The sequence below is a fragment of the Arachis ipaensis genome, chromosome B6 (genome assembly GCF_059453495.1).
Source record: "Arachis ipaensis isolate K30076 ecotype BB chromosome B6, ASM5945349v1, whole genome shotgun sequence".
In the NCBI taxonomy this organism is placed as follows: domain Eukaryota; kingdom Viridiplantae; phylum Streptophyta; class Magnoliopsida; order Fabales; family Fabaceae; genus Arachis; species Arachis ipaensis.
In genome coordinates this window covers 144,005,323-144,016,723 of record NC_142441.1, presented here as the reverse complement: position 1 = coordinate 144,016,723, position 11,401 = coordinate 144,005,323, and the positions used below count along the sequence as shown (strand labels likewise).

General features: G+C 35.9%; 2 protein-coding genes and 1 pseudogene across 2 annotated transcripts; all 3 read right to left on the bottom strand.

The window, feature by feature from the left end:
- Nucleotides 1-756: 756 nt before the first annotated feature.
- Nucleotides 757-3,617, bottom strand: LOC107647530 (uncharacterized). Its single transcript, XM_016351602.1, has 5 exons — nucleotides 3,365-3,617; nucleotides 2,864-3,277; nucleotides 1,990-2,603; nucleotides 1,393-1,767; nucleotides 757-1,047 (listed from the first exon to the last, which is right to left on the bottom strand). The coding sequence occupies exons 1-5, from the start codon at nucleotides 3,615-3,617 to the stop codon at nucleotides 757-759; spliced, it is 1,947 nt and encodes a 648-aa protein (XP_016207088.1).
- Nucleotides 3,618-4,217: 600 nt separating this feature from the next.
- Nucleotides 4,218-6,397, bottom strand: LOC107648456 (uncharacterized). The gene is made up of 4 exons (XM_016352312.3): nucleotides 5,899-6,397; nucleotides 5,204-5,741; nucleotides 4,863-5,121; nucleotides 4,218-4,435 (listed from the first exon to the last, which is right to left on the bottom strand). Exons 1-4 carry the CDS (start codon nucleotides 6,330-6,332, stop codon nucleotides 4,299-4,301), a joined length of 1,368 nt encoding a protein of 455 aa, XP_016207798.1. The 5' UTR covers nucleotides 6,333-6,397; the 3' UTR covers nucleotides 4,218-4,298.
- A 2,132-nt stretch (nucleotides 6,398-8,529) lies between these two features.
- Nucleotides 8,530-9,231, bottom strand: LOC148563026 (secreted RxLR effector protein 161 pseudogene; annotated as a pseudogene).
- Nucleotides 9,232-11,401: the final 2,170 nt, after the last annotated feature.

Genomic DNA, 11,401 nt, shown 5'->3' with positions numbered 1-11,401 from the left:
GCCTTTGCACAAGGCTTCGATCGAGCCGTGTCTCAGGTGAAGGTGTTAGTCCCTGAGTCCGATGTTACAAACCTAGATGCGACTAAGGTGGTCGTCAATGACCAACTTATGGATGATGAGGCTGCTGCTGGAGATGATAGCAAGGAGTCCAGCATTGGTGACAAGGCAGATTAGGCCTTTTTTATTTATGTTTCGTTTTGTAAACTTATGTATGGCTCTTTGGCCTTGGACATGTGTTTAGCTTTGTTTTGCCTTTTGGATATTTCCGAGTATTATTCTCGGCTTATGTTTGTTGGTTTCCGAGTATGAAGCTCGGTTTAACTGTTAGCTCTTTGATTATAAGATATGTTAGTTATCAGGATTATGATAACACTAATGGTTTATTTGCAATAGTAATGACATTTGTACAATGATTTGTGGCGTCCGGCCTCGTTAAAACCCTCTTCGAGTAAAACCTATGTGGTTTGGGAAAAAAACCTTCGAAGGGGAAAAAGAGTACCCTCATCCGCAGATTTACAATATGTATTATGATTGATATTTCCTTAGTGAGGAGACATTCCATGTTCCTAGAAGTTGATCTCCTCTTAGGGTTTCTAGCTTATAATCCCCCTTGCCGAGGTTCTTAAATACTCGGAGCGGTCCCTCCCAATTTGCTCCTAATTTTCCATGTGCTGGGAGCTTCCGTGCTTCTTCTGTCCTTCTGAGTACGAGATCTCCCTCATTGAAGGATCTGTGTGCCACTCTTTTGTTGTGTCTTCACTCTATGAACATTTTCATAGCTCGTTGCCTTATGGTTAAAATGTCTCTTTCTTCTTCTACGAGGTCCAGCTCGGTTGTTCGGGCCTGCAAGTTGTTTTGTTGATTGTAAAACTCGGTCCTTATCGTTGGAATGCTGACCTCCAATGGGATTAGTGCCTCTGCACCATATACCATCTTGAAGGGAGTTTCTCCTGTAGCAGATTGTATTGTAGTATTGTAACTCCACAAGATTTCTGGAATGAGGTCGGCCCACTCGCCCTTGGCCTCACTGAGCTTTTTCTTTGAACCCTGCAAGATAATTCTATTAGCTGATTCAACTTGCCCGTTGGTTTGCGGGTGCTCAACTGAGCTGAAATGATGTGTAATTTTGAAATTTGTTAGGAAAGAAGCAAGTTTATGGTCTGTAAATTGTCTCCCGTTATCCGAGATTATCTCTCTCGGGATGCCATACCTACATATGATATTTTTCCATAGGAAAGATCTCACCTTTTCTGCCATTATGTGTGCTAGTGGTTGTGCTTCTATCCACTTAGAGAAATAGTCTATTGATATTAAAAGGATCTTTACCTGGCCTGGCGCTTTTGGAAAAGGTCCGAGGATGTCCAGCCCCCACCTATCAAAAGGCCAGCTTACCTCTATGGTGTGTAGCTTTTCGGCTGGGATTCCTGAAACGGTGGCGTGCTTTTGACAATTGTCGCTGCCTTGACTTTTGAGATAAGTCTCTTTGATCGTTGACCAGTAGTACTCTGTTCGTAATATTTTGGCAGCCAGTGCTCGGCCCCCGACGTGGTTTCCGCAGACCCCTTCGTGTGTTTCTGCCATAACTTCTTCGGCCTCATCCTTGCTGATGCATTTGAGGAGTGGTTGGGAGTGTCCTCGTCTGTACAGGGTGTTTCCTACCACTATGTAGAAGCTTGCTCTTCTTCGAAAGAGCGGCAAGTTTGGTTCCTCGTTTGGTATGGCACCTGTGTTGATGTAATCGAGAAAAGGTGTTCTCCAATCTTGTACCTGCATGATGCTTAAAATTGTATCCTACTCGAAACTCGGCTTATTGAGTGTTAGTTGAGACAGCGCCGATGTGTTTTCTGTTTGCCTTGTTGTGGCTAATTTGGATAACACATCGGTTCTGGTGTTTTGTTCTTGGTTTACATGAATAATATCAAATTTGCTGAATTTTGAGATGAGATCCTTTGTTATGAGCCAATATTTTTCTAACAAAAGATCTTTTACCTGGTACTCGCCCTTGATTTGATGCACTACTAGTGAAGAGTCACAATAAATCGTTATCCGAGGTATCTTTAGTTGCTGGGCGAGTTTCAATCCTGCTAGCAGAGCCTCATATTCTGCCTGGTTGTTACTTGCGTTGAAGCGGAACTGTAGTGATTGCTCGGCTATCACTTTGTCTCCTTCTTTTAGCAGTATCCCTGCTCCGCTGCCTTCTCTGTTTGAAGCTCCATCTACATGTATACTCCAACTGGCTTCTGTAGGTTGTGTTTCATTAGTCATCTCTGATACAAAGTCGGCAAGTACTTGTGATTTAAGAGTTTTTCTTGATTCGTACTGAATGTCGAACTCAGAGAGTTCGACGGACCATTTGATTAATCGTCCCGCGAGCTCGAGTCTGGTTAATATCTGCCTTAGGGGTTGGTCTGTTCGTACTATTATTGTGTAACTCTGGAAGTAGTGTCGTAATCTCCTTGCCGTGGTGATCAGTGCCAACGCCAGCTGTTCTATTTTTGGGTACCTTGTTTCTGTTGGTTGTAATACCCTACTAATGAAGTATACTGGGTTTTGCTTTTTCCCTGTTTCAATCACTAGGGACGAGCTTATAGCATGGTTAGATACTGATAAATATAAATACAATGGTTTACCTGTTTCTGGTCTCTAGAGTATTGGGGGTGATGTTAAGAGCTGTTTGAGCTCCATAAAAGAATTTTTGCATTCCTCTGTCCATGTAAATTTCTTACTCTTAGAGAATGTTTAAAAGAAATGATAAGATCGGTTTGCCACTGCAGGTGGGAAGCGTGACAGAGCAGCTACTCTCCCTGCTAGTTGTTGGACTTCTTAATTGTCTTCGGGCTTGCCATGTTCAGTATTGCATTACATTTTTCTGGGTTTGCTTCTATCCCTCGTGAGGTTAGCATGAAGCCGAGGAATTTTTCTCCTTGAACTCCAAAGGCACATTTGTCTGGGTTGAGCCTCATGTTGTATGCTCGGACTTGGTTGAAGACTTCTAACAAGTCGTCACAATGTGAACCTTGTGCAGACGTTTTTGCTACCATATCATCTACATAAATTTCCATATTCCGACCTATTTGCTGTCGAAATACTTTGTCCATTAGTCTTTGATACGTCGCCCATGCATTCTTTAAACCGAAAGGCATTGCCTTGTAACAAAAATTTCCATGTTCTGTTATAAAAGCTGTTTTGCTTTGGTCCTCTGGGTGCATTAGAATCTGGTTGTAACCAGAGTATGCATCCATAAAACTTAAGCTTTTGAAACCGGAAGCATTATCAACTAATTTATCAATGCAAGGTAATGGGTAAACATCTTTAGGGCAAGCTTTGTTTAAATTTGTAAAGTCGACGCACATGCGCTATTTACCTGAGTTTTTCCTTACCATTACCACATTTGAGAGCCATGTGGTGAAGCGGATCTCTCTGATGAAACCTGCGTTGAGGAGTTTCTTGGTTTCTTCTAGTGCTGCTTGTTTTTTCTCTTCTCCGAGGTTTCTTTTCTTTTGCGCCACTGGTCGGATTGCTTTGTCAATTGCTAACCTCCACACTTCTGCCTGAAGTTCAGTGATTTGAGCTAGGAGCTCAGCTTGTGTGGATTGAGGGTTCTCATTGTCAGCCATATTCGAGGATCGGAAATCCTGCAAAACAGAGTAAAAGATTAAGCAAAGAGGGTAGTGGGGTTAGCTATATTCGGACCCCACAGTGGGCGCCAAGTAATTCGTCCGTGTACTGGGGTGGCCGAGCTTTAGCAATTCCGAGCATGCTGCTGACGAAGAGGAAGAACTATACGTCGGCCAGGACTGAACACCGCGGCGGGAATACCTGCAAAAGATACTCCGACGCTCAAGTCAATAATAATCTTTAGTGAGTGTATCAAGTAAATATGAAGATTGAGAATAGAACCTGATCTTTAGCCGAGAATATCAGTTTGGCTTTATAGACGTTGTTTTACCCGTTTGCTGTGGATAAGTCCGAGTTTGTAGGTTGGTTATCGTATTCTGTTTTGGTGATCAAATTTGTTGAGCACGTTTCTTTATTTTCAAATAAGTGGGCCCGGTCTTATCTGTTTACGTTCTGAGCTTTTTGTGCGGCCGAGGTATGTGGCGACGTATCAAATATAATTGTATGATTTGGGTTTTAAAACTCAAATTAAAAATATAATTAGTATTAGTCATGATGACACAATTAAATTTTTTTAATAATCATTTTAACATGTCATGTCATAAAGAGTAACTAATCTCTTATTTACAAGAGAACCAACTAAAAATCACCTACTTTTAAACTAGAAATGAAGAGCTTATTTAAGATAACACAACCACCCTACTCAGAATCCAAAGCACCAGAGACAACTCAAATGCAAAGAGAGTATGGAGCAATCCTCTGTCAAGTGTAAACCCATACAGCGTTATTCCCCCTTTGTTATGCTGCAAGTATGTCACTGCGAAGAAAAATAATGGGACTAACATAAGCATCATAGATTGTAGAGGAAAATAGCAATCAATTAGTGTTCCAGTTTTACTTTATTATAAAATTGATCCTGGTTTTTAAATTAATCAATTTGAACAGTGAATCAAGATAATTCTTTCGCTAGATGACCGTATAACACTATTAAATTATGCTAATTGTTTGAGTCAAATTTAATTGAAGATAATATTAAATATGTTTAAAATTTGTTGAGAATGAAATAAAAAATTTAAATTCTTTTTTGACTAAAATAAAACATTTAAAAGTTAAATATCAACTTAAGATTTATTTCAAGTGTTGAAGATGAAAATAATATTTTATCCTAAAGATAATAATTTTAGTTAAATATTGTTTCTCTTCAGTGAAATCATCTATGTTATGAAAATATTAGAAAAGCTGACCTAAAGATTGCCTGGTTTGGAATATAGAGAGTTGTTGTGGGATTACTGATATCTTTATGTCCGAGGAATCAGAATCACTGTTGTCACTGGCTAGTCCATCAGGAATTTGGGGTTTGCAGTGTTGGGAATCAGAAGAGGCATTGGTTACTAACAAGTGCCATCTCGTGGCTATGGCCACTATCCCTTGAGCTCTGTGTGTGATTCTTGCAGCACCCACCAGGCACAGCATGAACCCACTCAACTGCACTGCTGAACATATCTACATATATATATATAAAAAGTTAGAAATTGAAATTCAACTCCATCTTTCATGAACAGATAAATAATAGAATGGTTATTACCAGAAGATCTCCAGAATTGAAGAAGGTCTTGTCAGATTTAGAAGCAAGAACGAGCAAGAGAGCACCCAACTGGCTAACAGTGATGGTGACCAAGCAGCCAATGATGAAGAACCTGTACCTATGGCTTGTGAGCCACAACTGCTTCCTGATCCTCACATGTTCTCCGAATATGAGACTGGCATCAGAGCCGCATCCTTCAAAGAGCTTGTGAACCCCTTCAAACCTCAGCCTCTGGAGCTCGCAGGTGAGTCTAAAGAGCACACACAGCACCAAGAACACCAGTGTTCTGTAAAGCCATGACACCAGAACCAAGACAAAGGCGATGGAGTTGAGGGGGAACGTTGGATTGAGGTGTGGAGCAGAGATCTTAACGGCGGAGAAGAAGATGATCTTGTGGGCCAACTCAAGGAAGAAGGAGGGAAGCATTATGTAAGCCAAGTATCTGAAGGACTTGTCCAGTTCTACTTTGTATCCTCTTCGTACGTAGCTGCTGTCGTCTCTCAACATGTCCAGGAACAGAAGCTGCCTTAGCCCATACCTGTTTCCATGAATGCACAAATTTCATTACTAATGTTTAAAAGTATGGATAAAGTATATTGTTAGATTACTAGACTAAAAAAATTGAGTTGATGGCTAAGTAAAGAAGGAAGGATGAATAATTTGTTTAGATTTAATCATTGGTTTTACGTACATACCTTTGGAAGAAACAAGAGAGAGTGAAGAAGGCAATGATGGCGAGTGTGGATTCCGGCACCTGAACAAGCTTGTTGAATGAGATTGGATCATCTTCAGGGGAAGACGCAGGGACTCTGACAAAAATGGAGGTTAGAAGAGGCACAACCACGGCGAGGAAAACGAACACCACATAAGAGATGAGTTTCCCAACGCATGAAGAGTGGTCAAGTGCACACCACTTTAGGCTAATTCGAAAATTTCGAAGCTCGTCATGCATCATGGATTTCGATCTTTCATATGATGGCTGCAGCAGCAGGGGAATGTTATTGTTATTGCTTGGATGGTATTGTGTTATTGGCTCTTCTTCGGCTGGACGGCATTCGTCTTCGGCGAAGGACACATGCCTTCCGGAGTAATTAATGTCAATGGTGGGTTCTTCATTGGTAGGATTCATGTTCCTTCAGTGTTGTTTCAACGAGTGTGTTGTTAGAAGCAAGAAAATTAAAGGGAAAATCTTGTGTTGTGTGTTTTCTTTGGAGTGCAAAAAAAAAAAAAAAAAAAACGAATTGTAACTAGTGGAGGGAAAATCTACACAAAAAAGTTGGAAACCATGCTTTATCTCGTGATCGTGAGTATTCTCTTTGGCCTGTACTAAAGGTTTCTAGGTGCAGCTAAGGCAAGGTGAAGACTCAAATTAATAGTTAAGAATTGTTAGACGATAATTTAGTTAAATTTATTAAATTATTTGACCCTTCTTAATATTATTTTCTAGTAAAGACACCTGTATGTAAATTTTAAATAACTAAGATATCATTGTATTTTTTTGTATATGTATATAATAAGCTCTTTTTTATTGATTGCATTGACATAACTTTGATGATCCAACACAAGAAGCAGCGTTACCTGCACCTGCTCCTTGCAAAGTAGCACCTTGTCATCATAAATTTATAACTATTTTTTTATTCATCAAAATTCAAAATAATAAACACCTTACTTTTTGCATAGAATGAATGATCGAGAATATCATTGTGAAAAATATTATTATTGTAATACTTGATCAAGTGAATGTAAAATAATTAGGCAATCTTTATTGTATGTATCATGCAAAAAATTCACTAGTAACTCTTTTACGCTTGAATTCATGTCAGTGGAGACAAATTAAGATTAGAGGAAAGTTTGTACAAAACAAATAAAGAATTGCCTTAGTTTCTTCTCTACTCTTGCTATATTTTTACCACCATTTTTATCTCCAAAGGTATCAACAAAGTCCCAAGATTCACAGCTTAAAGTGATTAACGTGTGCACTAATTTAGTATTGATGGAAAGATCAATCTCGTGAAAATATATAATAATGCGAAAATCTTAGAACAACCATAAATCTTCCGAAAACAGTAAATTATACTAAAATAGAAAATCTTACAAAAACAGTAAAATCTTGTCAAAGTAGAAAACCATGCCGTTGTGCCAACAATATGATACAATTAGTTGAAGTCAGAAAATATTTCATCCTAGTGAAAAAGATTTCAACAATCCAAGTTAAAAAAAAATAAAAATTTAGGTAAAGTCAACGTGCACGTGAAGTTAATAATTAAGAGCTGTTAGATGAAAATGTTGGGTATATTATTATGAGAAGATGACAAAATCTTATATTTGTGTAGTGGTTTCAAGGTACGATTAGATCGCTTTCTTTAGAGAGATATTTGTCCCCACACTTAGTTGCTATAGGGTTGATGACAATACTCTCCTAGGATACAATGAAACCTAAGAATTTCTTAATTAGCAATAGTAAAAAATTCTCAACTCTCTTGAACAAAAAAAAAATCTCTTAATGATTGATTAAAATGTACACTTAGTACTACTGTTTTTGAAATAGTGGACAAAAACTTATTTATACATATTACACATAGCAATTATGATTAGTTACGTATACAAATGGTTGTGTTTTTTCTACTGCCAATAGATACAATATTTTGAACATACACAATTTTTAAAGAGTTGTGTCCCTTTAGTCAATAGACACAATATTTTAAACATATACAATCCTTAAAAGGTTGTGTCCCTTCAACCAAATGGTACTAAACGGTTAGTAACCGTTTATTAATATTAATAATAATATTAATAATAATATCAATAATATTAATAATATTAATTAATCAACTTTGTAAATAACATTCAATCCTCCACTATTTACAAAATTTAAATGTCATACAAGTATATGCATAAAGAATGTGTCACTAAAATTAAACATTTTTTTAGTGTAAATTTTAAAATTCTAACGAAGTAATAGGTGTCTAATCGATTAAACCTATACTCCAAATGCTAGTACCAAAAATCACACACATTACTTATACCCTCCAAGTTCAAGAGTTTACAATCTTAAGCACTTATATGGCCTTGTGCTCATATCCTGGTTTCATGAATATTTACGAAAATAAAACCTCTAAATTTTTTTATTAGAGCGGCACCACTCTTATATTCATATAGGCGGAATATTGATAATATTATCATTCCATTAAGAGTTTAAACTCACCCTTCTAATTTATTGTAAATAGCACTAAATCCTATACCTTAGTGCTCCAATTGCTAAATAACTTGTTATTACCCATTAAACTTTGAAACTAGTGGTCTACTAGAATAAGGTTGGGTTCCCATCACTTAGCAATAATAGGTTTTAATCCCATTTTAACAGTAGTCTCTTTGATTTTATCCCTTGACAAACCTTTAGTTAAAGGGTCTGCTAAATTTTCTTGACATCTTACATAAGTGATGGTAATTACACCATCATCTATTAGTTGCCTCACAAATTCATGTCTCAAACTTATATGTCTAGACTTTCCATTATAAACCTTATTATATACTCGAGACATGGTTGATTCACTATCACAGAAGATTGAAATGGCTGTCGTCTGCTGTGGCCACAGCTTTATATCATATAACAAATTTCTTAACCATTTCGCTTCTTTACCTGCGGCTGATAAAGCTACGAACTCAGCCTCCATAGTAGAACGTGTATTACATGTTTGTTTCTTTGAGACCCAACTTATTGCTCCACCACCAATGGTGAAAATCCATCCTGAAGTGGATTTGTTGTCACTAAAATTTGTAATCCAACTTGCATCGGAATAACCTTCTAAAACTGCGGGATAATCACTATAGTGTAATCCCAAGTTTATGGTTTTCTTGAGATAACCAAGAACTCTTGTTATAACTTTCCAATGTTGATTGCTAGGCTTTCCTGTAAACATTGATAATTTGCACACAGCAAATGCTATATCAAGTCTAGTACAATGCATTGCATACATTAAACTTCCTATAACACTAGCATATTCTAATTGTGCTATAGGTCTTCCCATATTTCCTTCTAATTTAAGATTAGGACATACGACGTATTGGATTCTTTAATTGTGAGATGATCAAACTTTTCCAATACCTTTTTGATATAATGAGATTGACTTAAAGTAAAGCCAACTTCATTCTTATGAACCTTTACGCCTAATATTGTATCAACTTCATTCAAATCCTTTATCTTGAATTTAGAAGTTAGATACTCCTTCATTATACGAATTTATTCTAAATTTGTTCCGATAATTAACATATCATCAACATATAAACAAATGATTACTCCATAATTTTTAGTAAATTTTGAGTAAATACATTTATCCGCACTATTATGTGAGAAGCCATTTGATAACACAACTGAATCAAACTTCTTATGCCATTGTTTAGGCGCTTGTTTTAACCCATACAAAGACTTAATTAATTTGAAAACTTTCTTTTCATTTCCGGGTAGTACATAGCTTTCCAGTTGCTCCATATATATTTGTTGTGAAACATTTGTATCATTTTGGGATATTCTAAATCAGAAGTTGAATAATTGATAAATTTATTTTCAATAAATTCTACCTCTCTTATTCAACAACTATATTAGACACTAAGTCTAATATTTATATACTTTAGAATTTTGAGCATATACTATAAAAGTGCCTTTTATGACTCTTGGCCCTAATTTGATTCTCTTTTGATCAGGAACTCGATAAAAGACTAAATACCCCCACACTTTTAGATAATTCAAATTAGGTTTTCTTCCTTTTTCAAATTTCATAAAGAAAAACCTTTCTATGTCTTGATGGTATCTTATTATGGATATGATATGATATCAATAATACTTCACCCACAAATTGTTAGGTAATTTTGCATTTAATAACATTAAAGTAACCATATCCACTAACGTACGATTTTTTTTTCTTTCCGCCAAACCATTTTGTTGCGGAGTATATTGAGTGGAAGATCATGCACAATACCACATAATTCACAAAAGTTATCAAATTCATTAAAATAAATATTCTTCATCTTGTAATGATTCAAGGATCACCACTTGTAGATCACGAAGTCTACTTACACGAATTTGTAATTCATAAATTTGATCATAATATCATTCATAATAAATTCAAAATATCTTATCATAATAAACTTATCTGTTCCTTGTCGTTCGGTATTATACTTTTCTTCTAAAGATTTTCAAATCTCTAATGGTGATTGAATTGACATGTAGGGATCATAGAGTCGGTCGGATAAAGTATTGAGAATATGACCTCGACATGCAAAAGTATCTTCATCACGTTTCTTCTTCAATTAAACAATCTTTTCTTTCTCTTCCGATGTGGAATTTTCAGCGGCATCGGTAATTGGTGTAGTCTTTGGGTCAATCACATATGCAAGATTGAGAACTGAAAGAAAAAACATCATCTTGTCTTTCCAACGGTTGAAGTTCATTCCATCAAAGCGATCTAATTTGACGAACTCTTGATTCATGACCTTGAATGTAGTGTTTTGATCTTGTGTCATCTTCAAGAAATATCTCTCTAAAATTGTTGGGTATATTATTATGAGAAGATGACAAAATCTTATATTTGTGTAGTGGTTTCAAGGCACGATTAGATCGCTTTCTTTAGAGAGATATTTGTCCCCACACTTAGTTACTATAGGGTTGATGACAATACTCTCCCAAGATACAATGAAACCTAAGAATTTCTAAATTAGCAATAGTAAGAAATTCTCAACTCTCTTGAACAAAAAAAAATATCTTAATGATTTCTTAAAATGTACACTTAGTGCTACTATTTTTGAAATAGTGGACAAAGACTTATTTATACATATTGCACGTAGCAATTATGATTAGTTACGTGTACAAATGGTTGTGTCTTTTCTATTGACAATAGATACAATGTTTTGAACATACATAATTCTTAAAGAGTTGTGTTCCTTTAATCAATAGACACAATATTTTGAACATATACAATCCTTAAAAGGTTGTGTCTCTTCAACCAAATAGTACTAAACGGTTAGTAACCGTTTATTAATATTAATAATAATATTAATAATAATATCAATAATATTAATTAATCAAATTTGTAAATACCTTTCAGAAAATTTAGTTAAATTAATCAAATCATTTAATGACTCTTAACTATCAAATTTACGTGAAGTTGACTGCACTTGATGAGTTTTTACCAAAAAAAAAAG